The 14,797-nt window shown below is 49.6% G+C and overlaps 2 protein-coding genes across 2 annotated transcripts; both read right to left on the bottom strand.

Moving 5' to 3' along the window:
* Positions 1-299: 299 nt before the first annotated feature.
* ESS2 (ess-2 splicing factor homolog) lies at positions 300-7,888 on the bottom strand. Its single transcript, XM_059485452.1, has 10 exons — positions 7,699-7,888; positions 7,220-7,388; positions 6,446-6,541; positions 5,995-6,161; positions 5,202-5,319; positions 4,652-4,785; positions 4,399-4,501; positions 3,301-3,410; positions 2,298-2,413; positions 300-1,759 (listed from the first exon to the last, which is right to left on the bottom strand). Exons 1-10 carry the CDS (start codon positions 7,843-7,845, stop codon positions 1,474-1,476), a joined length of 1,446 nt encoding a protein of 481 aa, XP_059341435.1. The 5' UTR covers positions 7,846-7,888; the 3' UTR covers positions 300-1,473.
* A 947-nt stretch (positions 7,889-8,835) lies between these two features.
* GSC2 (goosecoid homeobox 2) lies at positions 8,836-10,815 on the bottom strand. The gene is made up of 3 exons (XM_059484842.1): positions 10,506-10,815; positions 9,429-9,676; positions 8,836-8,937 (listed from the first exon to the last, which is right to left on the bottom strand). Exons 1-3 carry the CDS (start codon positions 10,813-10,815, stop codon positions 8,836-8,838), a joined length of 660 nt encoding a protein of 219 aa, XP_059340825.1.
* Positions 10,816-14,797: the final 3,982 nt, after the last annotated feature.

The raw sequence follows: 14,797 nt of genomic DNA, 5'->3' as shown, positions 1-14,797 counted from the left end.
CAGCGACCCGAACTGCAGAGCAGGGTCTGATCTCCTGCCTGTGCACCTAACAGAGAGGTCCTGTGCCTCGCTGGAGACAAGCACTTCACTATGAAATAAATAATGATTATTTGAAGTTATCTAAGAACTTGGTTCATATTTAGACAGTTCAGTCCTTAAAGAACAATTCTGAAAGCATGAAAACTTTAGCAAACACACTCCTTTTACATTCATTCATGCGTACCTGAAAATAACTTTTTTGCTTAAAGAAAAAACATAGCCTTCAAGTATTTCTGGACTAAAAAGGTAACAATTACTAATTTTTGAGTCCTAGCAATGCCATGTTGATACATTTATTTTTACAAGGTGCACTATAAAAACTGAGTCTCTCAGAAGGGTTTTTCACAGTCAGGGACATGAGTTTTGGAAGAGGCAGAGGAAACCACACAAAAGGAAGCTCTCCACCAAGACAAACACAGCACCCAATGCCCCAGACCTCAGAGAACACTGCAGACACTCCTCAAGTTGCTGGGTAAGACTTTCCATGGATGTTCCCTCAGGAAAACATCACCTGACTACAGCAACTGCCAACACTGCCAAGTGTTACACACACTGTCTTGTACTCAGGTGTGGTGCAAGAAATGAAAACATCTGGCTACACCTGCTTCCTCCTAAAGGGTGCCCAGTGCTTCTCCAGGCTGGATCACACCACACAAGGGCTCATCCACACACAAACATCAGCTCATGTGCAGCAACCACAGCACTGAGTGCAGCCTATGGATGGTTAAAATTGCTTTTCCTTTTTTTGGCCAATTATAAAAACTAAAGCCAAAAGTTCCAAAGAATGGGAGGAGAACACCAAACAAAAGCTCCACTAGGGCTATCAGAAGTATAATTTCTGTCCTTCAGAATGGCACTGCCATCCTGGTGGGTGACACAGGACTGTCTCTGGCCCCTGATTGTGATCATCAACTCTCTGGAGTCACACGCAGAGCAGCTACAAAACAAATCCCTTCCCTCTGCCAGCTGCAGAACAGGGCAAGCCCAAAACCTGCAGAAGAAGTCTGAGCAAAAGCAGGAAGGCAAATCCCATTCTGCAAAGTGTAAGCAGTGGAGGAGGAAATGGGGTCCTCTTAAGGAATGCTGGTTTTAACAAGATCACCAAGTTAGTCAAACTTGTGAAGTGCATCAGTTTAAAGTTAAAGAGAATCTCTCTAAAATTCTGTGTCATGCCTCAGTATACACATAGTCGTGTCCCCTCTTCTGCAAACTCAAGTTTGACAAGCTGGAGCCAAGTCCAGTTCAGCCTTTAAGAAAGGCTGACCCCACTTAACAAACAGACATAGCTGTACAGAAATTAATTTAAATGCAAGCCCTCTTAAAAACAGAAATATATCTTTAAGAAATGATGTCCATTTTCCCAGTTTCCAGTATCCAGTCCACAGTTCACTGAGCACAGCCAGATCACCATCACCTTGGTGGTGATTGGAATGTTCAGAAGAATTCAGATGCCTTTCTTCTTTTGGGAAGCTGCAGCAAATTGTCCGTGATGGATGTGGTATCCTGAGATACTGGTGTCTGAGATACTGTCCTAGACTGTGGGGTGCTCTGGGGGGTTTGAGGCCCACTGGCTGGGGTCTTGTACCCAGGAGTTCCTGTGTGGGCTGGCGAGGGGGTGTAGCTGGCTCGCAGGGCTTTGTCCGTGTATTTACTTGCAGTCCTGTTTACAAGTCTTTGCAAAGCTGGTGACATTGCTGGGCTCAGTCCTTTTGGAGTAAGGCTGAAACAGAATAAACGGCTTTAAGAGATTTTACAGTAAAAAAATCTGCCTTTATCAGGAAAAGCAACATTGCCTCCCAACATGAGTTCCCCCAGAGTAGACCCACTGCCTGCAGGTAAATGCAGCCTATCTCTCTAGAGAAACAAGTGACAGAAAAACCTCAAACATCCCTCCCAAACCTGAGTGGCACTGCCTGACTTTTCCTTTGAGCCCATTCTGTCCTTCCTGTGACCCCCCCCAAGCAACTCTTATCATGTCTCCTCTTTGCAATGAGGCAAGGCACTGATCCAGAGGCATCACTGGGTGGCTGTAGGGCAGAGCAGTAATGCTGACAAAGAGTGTCAGGGACAGCCACCAGCCAGCTTCCCTCAGGAATTAAGTTTTTTAGTTTCTGAATTTTTAATTTCTAAAAACTTTCAGTCCAAATGTACCTCTTCCTATCCTTCCTTACCATAACTCCTCCCTTTCTACATGTGCTGATTTACATCTCATCAGATAACAGCCACCCCCAGTTCTGCTGTCCAAACAGAAGTCTCACCTGGCCAGGTTTTCTGTCACTTTTCGAAGTGCCTCCTGCTTCTTTGCTCGGTTTTTAGCTGCCACTTCATTGGCCATCTTCAGTCCCAACCTCTCACGGCGTCCGGGCTCCAGGATCTAAAAATGTATCACACACAGCTCACTCAAGAGTGCTGAAAAAATGAGTCAAAGCACCTTCAAAGCTGGATTCCAATGCACAGGCATCTAAAGCAGGGAGAAGTGGGGTCAGCCCACACCTCTTTGCTGCTGTATAAAAGCCAGAGAGGACACAGAGACCTTCAACCTGCCTTAGCAAGTAACAAAAACTGTAAAACCAGTCCAGTCAAGGAAGCAGCCATTACCTCTGGCATTTCCTCCTGCTGTTTCTTCTACACAAACAATGTCACCTGTGTCTTGCCTGGCCTGTAGCCAGCCAGCGCTCAGCCATACACAGACATTGTTAAACAGCAGGAGAACCAGTCAAGGCCTTTGGAGTCTGACAAAACAGTGGCACATACAGCAAATTACACCCCTCTTAAACTAAGAGTCTCAGACATCTCACATTCAAAGACACCAGCAGGAGACAAGCAGCATGCAGGGTTAGGTGCCATTAGCAAAGCCAGAGTGTCTTTTCTACTCTCAACTGATACATCTGCCTCAGGCTGCAACAGCCAGAAGATAAAGACAGAGGGAAATGCTAAATTTCCACCTATCCACACATTAAAATCAGAAAAATTGAGCATGTCCTCAGCTTCTTCTGAAAGCTCCTCTGCCTGGGCCCACCCCCAAATGCAGAATCTCATTCTCCTGCCAACCAGTGCTCCACCTCAGGTAGCTCCACCAAGATTTCATGTGGATCCATGCTCGCCTCCACCCTCCAAGCACAAACTAGATTATTAGTTTCAAGGACTGGGAACATCACCCAGAGATGTGTCACACTCCATGTTAATCTATTACTTACTCATTGCCTTTCCCTTCTTAGTTCTTCCCCCCCCAGAAAAGAATGTCATGCTGACATGAAATACCTTGAAAGCTGGGCCAGGTGTTCTGTCCACGTAAGGTCTTTCTGACCCTTCCAGACGTAAAGGGGTGCTTTCAATTTCACCCCATGTCATAAAAGGTGACTCATTCACACCTAAAACAAATTCAACAAGTTATGCCCATGTGAGACATTTGACTATTCATTCACAAAAAAAAAAAAAAAAAAAAAAAAAAAAAAAAAAAAAAAAAAAGAAGAGAGAGAGAAGCAAAGCAAATTAGAAAATGCAGCAAATTCATCAAGAAAGGAGCCCCCTACACTGCAGAGGAAATCACACCACAACATGTGGTTCCCATTAAAAGGGACTGCCTGTAGCTGTGTCACCCTCTCAGTTACAACAACCAAGCACCACCCATTCCATGCCTTCATTTTTCCATTTGCTAACTTTTGATTAGTGACACTTTCATTTTTCCCTCTACAGTACTAGTCCTCCCCTCTGCTGCTGTATGGAAACTCCTTGGACACAGGAAACTCTTGAAAAGTCAGAAAACAGGCAGAGGATTTAAGGACATGTAATAGCCAAATGTTCCCTCCAATCATCTCAGGGGCAGCCTGCACCAAACACTGACTGCATTTTGTCTAACAGGTGTAGAATGGATTTTCCAGCCATTTAAGTCTCTGGCTGGAAAATCCCCATGCCCAGGGTTTGGAGAATGCATTTCCGATGGAGGAAGGAGGTGCCCCAAACGCCACCTGCAGGTTTCCCAGAGGGAAAGCCCCAGTTTGTTCAGGTTTTGGCATAACCACAAAAAGCACAGAGAAACAGCATGGCTGCTACAGAACAGCTACAAATTCAGATGCCACGTTTCAACTCGAAGAAAAATAATCAGTTTGTTCTAACTGAAAGTACCCCCCACACCTAGATGATTCCTGAGCAATGGCACAGCAACTTCAGAGCCTCTTGGTGCAGTGTGACTTCTCCTACCAGTGTACTGGACCAGGATTTAAGCCCTGTATGCAGCTGGCATACACAGCACGAGGTTTTACTCCTCATCTACCCTGTAATGACACCCTAGTGTTGAACAGAGCATCAAAGTGCAGTAATACTCCTGTTAAAGCAGAAGAAATAAGAAAACCCTCTTACCTGGGGCAGGAGAGGGGGTAGCCACAAATCCATACCCATTCACTTTTGGAGAATCTTGGGGTATCAGTTCTTTCCCATCAGGTCCCACTTTGCCCTGTTTGTACTGAAATAAAAAAGACAATGTTGTTCATGTGGAGAAAGGTGAGAGTCAGCTGCATCCACACACACACACACACAGACACAATTCTGGGGGATGAACCACACCAGAGAGCAAAGCCTAACTAAATTTGAGTCAGAAGTAAAATTATCCAACCTGAGCATTGAGGGCTGCAGCTTGTTGGAGCTGTGATTTGCTCACAGCTTGGCTAAAAGGGTCCTTCACAAAACGTGTGTTTCGGTGCACAACTTCCCTGGGCTTCTTAAAAACTTCACTCTCATCAGGCACACCTAGAAAAGCAAAATGCCTTTTAAAAAAGAGCTCTTTGCTGCACTGGTTCACAGAAATTATCAACTGTACATTTACAGCCAAAAAAGAAAGTACATTTACAAAAATATGTATTTTTCTATAGCAACACAGACTAACAAGTCCAAGGAGGACTCTTTGAGCAGAAGCAAACAATTAATGAAGATGACAACAAGTGCTCATAAAGACAGGCCAGGAAAGAACTTTGGCTGCTGAAAACAAGTACTGCTGTAATACAGATGAGCTTTTCAATGGCAAATAGAACATGATCAAAGTTTGGAATCAGAGACCAAGAAAAAAAGAAAAAACAACTTTACAGAAGAAAAAGCACAGCATTGCCTGTAACAGCTGCTCAGTCACATACAGAAATGCTGTAAGCACTGAGGAGCCAATGCCTCACCTGTGGGATAATACATGAGGGTGTTTCGAGCTGTGTATTCCCAGGTATCCAGCCCAGCTTTCACATTCTCCAGAGCTTGCTGCTCAGCTGAAGGAAGTGCCAGGTTTTCATTTTGTCGCTGAAACGGCAATGGAAAAAAACTTTAAAATGTGAAAAAAAAAGTCTGAAGCAGCCTCCTGCAATCTTTTATTCAGGCAAACACAACTTGGAGAGCTCAGTCACAAGCTCAGCCACCTGCCCTAGAACACTTTGCATAAGGTATGTAACAGACTGTGAGGGATAGTTGGGATAACAAAAATAACACTGCCTCAAGAAACAGCAGCAAACACCCACATGTCAGTGCCAAACTCCATGAAAGGGCACTGCATCCCACATCATCAGTGTGCCAGCTGCTCAGACTGACAAGGCAGGCCCAGAGCAGCACTTGGAGCTCCCCTGCAGGGGGCTGAGGAAGGCAGCACAGCCAGCCATGCTCATGCAGTTCTGTGCCTCAGCAGCTGAGTGGGTTACCACTGATAACAGAAACTGAAATAAGACAGACAAACAGCAAATAATGAGAGGCTGACGGACAAACAGCAGGAACTGTGCTCAGCTGCTCTCCCTGGTGTTGCTGCTTACAGAAGAGACAAGGCCTTGGCAACTAAGTCAGCACTGTTCTTTCTGTGTGACAGAAAAACAGGACTGCACAAGGAAGCCAAGAGCAGTCAGAGGACCCAGGGAGCTGAGCCTTAGCAGAAGCAGAGTGAAATGGTTTCCCTGCTGAGTCCCTGTGGCAGAGCAGAGCCATGCCTACCCGGGTGTACTCCTCCTCTGCACTGTACAGCCAGGCGTGCTTGACCTTCTCCTTCTCCTTGGCCACCTCCATGATCTGCTCAAAGGAGGCGTTGTCCTCGCTCGTGTGCTTGGCCAGGAACGTGTCCAGGCTGGGAAGAGCATCCTTATCATCCTTCTCTGCTTCTCCTACCAAGAGAAGGGAAGAAGCCTGAGGAAGGTTAATGCCTCCCTTTCCAGGGGAGCACTGTGTGTGCTCTTGACCTTCCTCCACAGACACACCAATAATTACCATCAACCTGGGTCAAAGCCATGGATCCACACAGAGTGGTGCAGTAATAAATCAGGTTTGGAACACATATAAACCCTTTTATGGCATTTATAGCAATTTATTTTAAAGGTGAAATGTACAAGTGGCCAGCTGCTGGTAGACAATTTATTTTTGGAAGAATTCAGCTAGATAATTCTCCTACCTTCCTCTGCAGTCTTGATGCCAGCTTTAGATTTATTTCCCACTGGAAGACCACCTGGATGCACTTCTGGGGTTTCAAACGTGGCTGGGGTAACATCTGCCACAAACAAAATAAAAATTCACCTGGTTACTGAAGCACACAACAGGATTAGCTCTAAGGATGATGTACCAAACAAGTCACAGAAGGCATATCAAGAGAATAAAAATTAAATAAAAAACTTGTGAAAAGAACTCCACAGTGCTCTGTTCAATTCTCTCAACCTCCAAACAAGATTTTGGCCTCATCTAAGACATTTTTCTCCTGCTGGGAGAAACCCCCAGGAGAGCCACAGCCCAGTATATGCTGTGGGAAGCTCTGATAACCACAAGCTTACCACACCTTTTGTCCCTGATACCCAAAAATCTCAAATGACTGTAGACACAACAAGAACCCGTAAAACTACAAACTAAAATAAGGATTCAAAATATTAGGATTTCTCATAGTAGAGAGCACATAACATTCCCTAGGGAGCAGGAACTTGGCAAAAGATGCCTATAAGGAATGCTTATTAAAAGGCTGCTTTTCCCAAAACCCTTCCCTCAAGGAGTTTTTAGACACCATCAAAGAGAAATTCAGCATGAGCCACCAGACACTGGCTGCTGCCCAAACAGGTACACTTAGGTCTCATGCAATCTCAACCTTGAATCTATAAGATAAGCACTGCCTGCACAAAGTTAGATAAAGAGCAGCAATATCAGATACAATCCCCTCATGCCCCACAGAGCCAGTTCTTACAGGGTGCAGGTGTGTCCCTTGACGATTTGTTCAAGGAAGAGCCAAACTTGATAGCAATTTGTCTCATTTTCTCCAAGTCTCCATTTTCCTCAGCCTCCAGATAGTCCTTCTGTGCTCGCAGCTTCTCCACATCAGGAAAAAAGTCCCGCTGGATGATTTTCTCCAAGCTCTGCAAAGACAGAGACAGCTGCAGTGCCGCGCTGGGACACCCGGAGCGCCGGCCCAGCTCGGGGCGAGCGGTGCCAAGCCCGGGCAGGCCGGGCAGCCCCGGGCCGGTGGCAGAGCGCGGGCGGTGCCGCCTCAGGACGGGCGGGAGCCCGAGGGGCGGCCCCGGCGGGATTTCCACCCGCAGTCGCGGTTGCAGCGGGCACGGGCCGTCCCTTTCCCGCGGAGCCCCGCCGAGCCCAGCCGAGCTCCGCCGCGCTGGAAGCGCTCGGTCCAAGCACCGGCGGGCGGAGGCTCCCGGCCCACCGCCTTACCTCGATATAGGCCTCCTCATCCAGGATCTTCTTCGGATGCCTCGCGGCCGGCGACACCACCTCCTTCCCCGTCACGGCGACGGGGCCCGCGGCGGGAGCCGGCCCCAGAGCGGCGGGAGAGGCGGGGGGCACCGGCATCGCCTCCATGGCGTCGGAACCGCTCCGCTCCTGCTCCTCCTCCTCCGCCGCCGCCAACGCGACGGGCAGTGACGTCACATTCCCGCGCCGCAGGATCGGAATGCGCGCCCCGCCCCGGGAGGAGCGCGCGCGCCCCCTGTCGGTGTGGAGGAGCCGGGCGGGCCCGGGCCGTGACAGCGGCGGAGCCGGATCGGGAACCGGGGTGGAAATAGGGATGGGAACCGGGGTGGGAACAGAAATGGGAGCCGGGATGGGAGCCAGGATACAGACAGGATGGGAGGCGAGATGGGAACTGGGACGGGACACGGGATGGGCGCCGGGCGGGTCCCCCCACGCCCCCAGCTCCTCAGAAACGCTCGGGCTGCGGGGAGCGGACCCCGGCTGGCTGCCCCGCTGCCCGGGCACTTTTATTGATCTCGTTGCTTTCCAGCTCGCGGCTTCTCCTCGGCCCCGTCGGGAGCACGGACACGGCTCCTCGTGCCCGGGGCTGGCTGGCAGAGGGGTGGAGGCGAACCTGCCCGTGCCAGTCCTCTCAGCACAGCAGGGTCATCGCCTCTCCCCAGGGCTATGGGGGGAAACACGCGTTCCTTTGTTTTGAAACAAATCGCTTGTCCAGCGAGTTCAACCCCAAAAGCAACTTTAGATGCCGCTGAGATGCTGCAAACAGGAAACATTCATTTGCAGAATATTTTGTAAATCTACATCAATAAAACAAGCACAAATACTACGTGCACAGAGCAAAGACAAGAAGGGGAGTTTCTCTTTCTCTTAAAGCACACAGATTTAACACCGGTACAGCTCTGTGCCCTGCAGGTCCTGCCTGCTCAGTCATTTGCCATGTGAACTGGGTTTGGAAGAGGCATGTGGCAGTGCCATGTCTGCTTTTACCTGTCCTCCTCCTCCTGTGAACCACAGAGGTTCCTTTTGCTGCATCAGCCCCTCGGGTCACCCCTGAGCCTGCCAGCCTGGGCAGGGGGTGCTTGGTGCTGCCTGTGGGCACTAACAGCCCTCCTTGGGGGGCTGCTTGGCCTGCAGGGTCACCACCGAGGCAGTCGCCCTCTTCTGGTGTCGCCACTTCGCCCGACGATTTTTAAACCAAACCTGGAAAGTGCAGAACAGGAAAAGGGCTCTAGCATGTCAGGTGTTACTGGGAGGGGGACAGGCAGTGGCCCTCCTGGGCTGTAAGGTACTGTGATGGAAAGGCTTGATACAAAATGTAATCAGTGCCTCTGCTGCTGTCGTGCTCAAGTACATGTGAGGGGCACAAGGGAGCTGGGACAAGTTCAGAAGTCAGGCAGATCACTTAGGTAAAGGAATACACCCTTGGGTGCAGGGGATGAGCAGCAGAGCTGGGCATGTCTGTGGGTGATTCTGGGAGAGAGGCATCATGTGAGTGTGTGGGACTGGGTGCCAGCACAAATTAGCCCAGCTGAAATGGTTTATGTTCTTCCATTGCTCACCAGACTTAAACTCTCTTTTGTCCAACGCACAAGGACGGATTTTAAAACGAGGAAAAAAGACAGCACAATGCCCAGTGTGTGCTCCTGGGGGGCTGCAGGAACACACGAGCTCTGCCCTCAGCAGGATCTCACCTCCACGCGCTCCTCCTTGAGGTGGATGCGGTTTGCCAGGTGCTCGCGGGTCACCACGTCCGGGTACTGGTTCTGGTGGAACAGCGTCTCCAGCGCCTGCAGCTGCTCCTCGCTGAAGATGGTGCGGTGCCGGCGCGTGCGGCGCTGCAGCTGCTGCTGCAGGCCCTGCAGCTCTGCCTTCTCCTGGGAGCTCCTGCACGCCCTGAGCGCCGGCTGCAGGAGCCGCATGGGCCAGGGCAGCCGCGCATCTGCCAGGGGACAGGGACAGCAGCAGGGCTACAGGGGTGGGGCTCAAACACTCGCCATGCTCAAGGCAGCTCAGGCATCAGCTGTATCCCTGCTGCTGTTGGGAAGGTGGCAGCCGGGCACCTGGAGTGGGTGCCAAGCTGAGTGGTCACTGTGCAAGTGGAAGAAGAGCTTAGGGCATGACTCTGGGAGAAGGATGCACGTGGTGAGCACTGGCTGGGTTTTCTTTGTTTGCTTACCAGTTGCACTATGGCCAGCTCCAAAAAATAACTTCAAACTCACAGCCCAGCAAAGATCTGTGCTTTAGCCCTGACACAAGGGAATTCTGAACTTTCAGGATGCTCTCGAACTGCATTTTAAGGGTTTGCTATTTTTTATTTTCCACAGTAATTTTGCTAGATGTAGCCAAAACTCTTTTCCTTAAAGGATGGGTGAGATTCCCCAGGGCTGGTGATGTCAGGAAGCACAGGCACAGCTGTGCACGTGGGCAGCATGGCCATGGGGCCCCACACTCCACAGGGAGCCTACACCCCTAGAAGCATCATTCTCACAAGAGTTTCACACGAATCAGTAATATCCACTAACAGTCAGCACCCTCTGCTTTTCAAGCCCTGGTAGCATTTCAGGTGAAAGTTGCACTCTTAGGAGCCCTGCTAGGAACAGCTCAGATTGCTGGGCGTCGGCCCCAAGACCACTGTGCCAGATGCCATATTACCATTAACAGCCAGGTTTTCCCCTGCCCCCAGCACGGGCACCAGCCCTTCAGGGAGCCCCACACCTGAACCAAACCCAAACTCACCCAGCCCAGCACTCACCCAGCCCAGCACTCACCCAGCCACGCCGGCAGCTCCTGCAGGGAACGGGCACTTGTGTGAGAACAGCAGCAGCAGCTGCAGCCTGCGCCTTCCAGCTCTTCCTCCTCTTCCTCCTCCTCCTCCTCCTGCAGGGAGCTGGCTGGAATGGTCTCCAGCTCACAGGGCCTCTGGGGTGTGCAGTCCAGGATGCTCTGCAGGCACAGGGGCACCAAGACCTGGGGGCTCTTCTCCGAGGGGCTAGAGAGGATGTGCTCGATGCTGAACGGACGTGGCTTCTTCAGGCCTCTCCTGGCAGCCTCAGCCCCTGGCACTGGCTCTGCAGACATCCTGGGCCAGCAGGCAGCCCAGCTGGGGGGCCTTGCTCTCCCTTCACTGGCTCCCTAGCGGGGTTTTGCTAGGGAAAGGACAGCTCATGTGGCTTTTGAAATGGACTGGCAAAGCCATCCAGAACCATGGCTTTGTCTTGGCGTTTCAAGTGACTGTCATTCTCGCAGCTGAGTTTTTATTTTATACGCACACACACCCTTTTCCTCCCTCTGACCTAGCTGTGTTATGACTGAAGCCACTCTAAATATATATATATAGTGAGAGAGATATAATCCCTTTGGAAAGAAAACCGTAAACCCCCCTGCAAGTAAAATAAATTCTAACTAATCTTGGCAGCTTTGTGAAGGGTTAGTGTGGATCTAAGATTTAGCTAATCCCACAAAAATGACTGGAGAAGGAAATCTGATTTCTCCATCTCGGGTGTAGATTTGAGGTGGTTATGATCTCCATTGTGCTGCAGCTCCCATCCAAGGAAGGGGGAGGATGGCTGTTCCCAGCCCGGAAATGGACCAGAGGATTAACTCCTTAAAAGAAGCAAATTATCCCTTTCTCTGGCCAAATGAAAGCTTTCCCATCAAAAGAGAGCTGTCATATCATACAATATGAGAGAAGAGAGAGTTCAGCTTAATAAAAAATCATTTTTAATGACAGCACAGCCTTTGGCTTTGCCAGAATTCTCTGTGAAAGTTGATTTATTTTCTGCTGAAAGCAGAGAAATTGTATTTTCCCTCCTTCCCCTTTCCCCCATCTCTGCGGCCCTAATCACTGTAATAATGCAGATGCTTTGCATGTATCCAACATACTCTTTGTAAGGATTCAAAGCCCTTAATAAATTAGATTACAAACTGCTTGCAGCATCTCTGCACCACAGTTTAGTGGCATGGAACTATCTCCCATGCAGCTGAGCCGTGCTCTGTGTGGGGAAGGGAAGGGGAGGATTGTTGCTGCTGGTGCCTCTGTGTGCTCTCAGTGATGTCCCACAGCCATCCAGGCAGGAGTGTGGACTCAGTACCACAGCCAACTTTCCCACAGCCAGTTCAATTCCCAGCTCCTGCCCAGCCAGAGAAGCTGGGGAGAGGCCATGGCCAAGATTCAGGAGGGGAAGGGAAGCCTGGCTCTGCCCCTCCTGAGGACAAACAGCAAGGCCTGGCAGCTGCAACACACAGGAGGAGAGAGAACATCTTGGATGCTGTGTTTGTAACTGACTGAGTAGCTGGGAATAAAATAGAGAAGGTGTGGCTGAGATCAGGTTGTTTAACAAAGTTTAAGCCCAAGCTCCCTCACCCTCAGTGCAGTTTAAGCCCAGGTGAGAAGCGAGGCCCTGGAGCTCACACCTGGTGTTTCCTTGAGTCCCACCCATGGTACCCCAGGGAGACACACGGGTGGGTGCTGTGAAACCCCTGCACACCAAAGACCCTGGACAGCCCAGCAATGCCTCCAGCACCCTGCAAAACCTACAGCCACTCCCCAGGAGAGCCCCTCTCAGCTCCCTTCTCCCCTCACCCCTGCTCACTGCCTGCCTTCCTCACCTGCAGGCCCCTCGGTGCTGGGAAGAGATGCCCCATAGCTGCTCTACTTGTGACTCACTTCAAACCAAACTGCTGCTTTTCCTTCCACCCCTTTATTTGCCTCTCCTTCAGCTGTTCCAATGGTGTAACTTGGGTTATAACTGAGCTCTGCAAATCTTTACATTTTTGGACAAAGGGACCTTTGTAGCTGCTCAGTCTGGACATGTTCACTGTGCCCTGCCAAGGTGTCAGTTCTCCAGAGAGGCACTGGGGATGCCCTCATCCCAGAGGTCACTGAAACTGCTCCCAGCTTTTATGCATGTACCCAAACACTGACACAAGGGGTGGATGTGGGGCAGGGTTCTGCTCCCCATTCTGTGCTGGTCCAGAGGGGCCACAGGGCCGGTGAGCTGGGATGTGCCATGGGCAGGGGCAGGATCTGACCAGCTCTGTTCAGATGCCTGAAGAGGATTAATTCTCCTTCCCCATCCTTAACAAAGGATGCCTTTCCCTGGGCATCCTGTCCCAGCCCTGCCTTCCCACCACACATGCACTTAGCCTATTAGGATCTCTGCTGATTGCTTTCTTTCATTCCTCCCATACCTTTCACTACAGAAAATGGACTGGTAATACTTCTTTTATCAAAGAATTATGGGATTTAGGACCCAGATTGTACAAAGAGACTTTTGATAGCCGCTGGTAATCAAATCCCAATCGGCAGACACTTCTCTGCACCCTGTTACCAGAGGGGAATAAAGGAAAGGGATTTCTGATGTGCTGTTTACCGAGCCTCTGGGAGATAGGATCGCTGGGCTATTTCATATTAGAAAAGGAAAGGAAAATAAAACAAGAAAGAAAAAACATGCAGACAAGAGAGGACAATACAGATGTAGATAAAAAGAAAAGAAACAGGTTCTTATAATTTTCTTATTGGTTAAGGAGATTCCAAAGCCATTATAGAGGATTAGCAAAAAGGTTAATCTGCTTTAGCTGTTCACTTGTCAAAAGTGAATTTATAGGGTTTGAAAATCCTTCCTATGGTGAAACAAGAAAAAAATCCCCCTTTCCCTCCTCTGCCCCTCCCTCCTGCAGGCAGCACAAGGTGATGGGAACACTGGAAACCCTACAGCATGGCAGCACCCTCCTCTGCCTTGCCTGTGTGCTGGCACCTGTGGGAGCTCTCGTTTGGCAGCGCTTCTCCCCACTCCCTATCACCAGTGTGGCTGTGATGCTGAGGAAATGGAGCATCAGATCTGAGGGATGTAACCATCCTCCTGCACTCTGCCTTACCTGGGACAAATCCTGGGCTCTTTCACTCATTGGTATTGACAGCAGTCAGGGCAAACCCGGACCCCTGGCTGGATTTGGGCTTCTGGGCTGGTTTCTAAAGCAGAACAGAGATGGAGGCTGCTCACAAATGTTGCCAAAAACAACAGTCTGGGGGCTTTCCTTCCTCGAGGGAAGTGCTCAGCCCGGGATCCACATCTCAGTACCCTCCTGGCCAGCCAGGGGAGCCACTGGCACATGCCAGCTCAGCTCTGCTTTCCTGGGCTGCCCGTGCCACGACTCATCCAAGCAAAGGATGCACATCACTCACTCCAAACCACTGTGAGAAACAACCCGGGGTAAAAACAATCCTTCAAGATCAAAAACAAAAAGCATTTTCTGTGTAGCTGAAATTCAGTGGGATGTGCTAGTCAGGTGTTAAAACTATGTTTAATAAAAAACCAGAAGTCGTAAAATCATTGGATGGTTAGGATTGAAAGGGGCTTTTGAAGATGATCTTAAGATTGTGCCAATTAAAATTGTTCAACCCTGTGCCAGCAAAGATTAAGAGCTCCAATAAACTCATTTTGATTTGATGATAATTACAATAAACATGTCTCTCTCCCCAAAGGCCATTTTATTCCATGGAAGAAGTGGGATCTCTCCACTGGGTAGTAGTGTTATTAGTGGTACTGCTAGTGGATGGTGTCAGTGGTGGTGGCTGGTTATCAGAGATGGTGTCCGTGATGGAGCACCTGGGGTGCCAAACCTCCTGTTCCGCAATGAACCACGATGGGATCAGACAACTGCTTCACCCTGGAGTGTCGCAGACATTTCTCCACAGAAATCCTTTTCTTTCATATTTCTGTGTCTTCGGGAGCCAGAGGCCCCCGAAGAGAAGGTAAACAATTATTATCAGCTGCTGTGGAATGCAATAGGATTCACCTTGATTGGCTCATTTTCTATGTTTATAATTAAGGGCCAATCATCAGTGCAAGCCAGGGGACTGAGTCCCTGGACACAACTTTGTTGTGGATTCTTTTCTATCTATTCTTAGCTTAGCTAGCTGCTCTGCAAACCTCTCTCTATATTCTTTTTAGTATAATTATAATGTATTATATCATATATTAATAAATTCAGCCTTCTGATCAAGATACAAGATTCACCGTCTCTCTCTCACCAGCAGCGGCCCACTCAGGTCGCTGTA

Source organism: Ammospiza nelsoni, chromosome 18, assembly GCF_027579445.1.
Source record: "Ammospiza nelsoni isolate bAmmNel1 chromosome 18, bAmmNel1.pri, whole genome shotgun sequence".
Taxonomy (NCBI): Eukaryota; Metazoa; Chordata; class Aves; order Passeriformes; family Passerellidae; genus Ammospiza; species Ammospiza nelsoni.
This window is presented reverse-complemented; position numbering and strand designations above follow the sequence as displayed.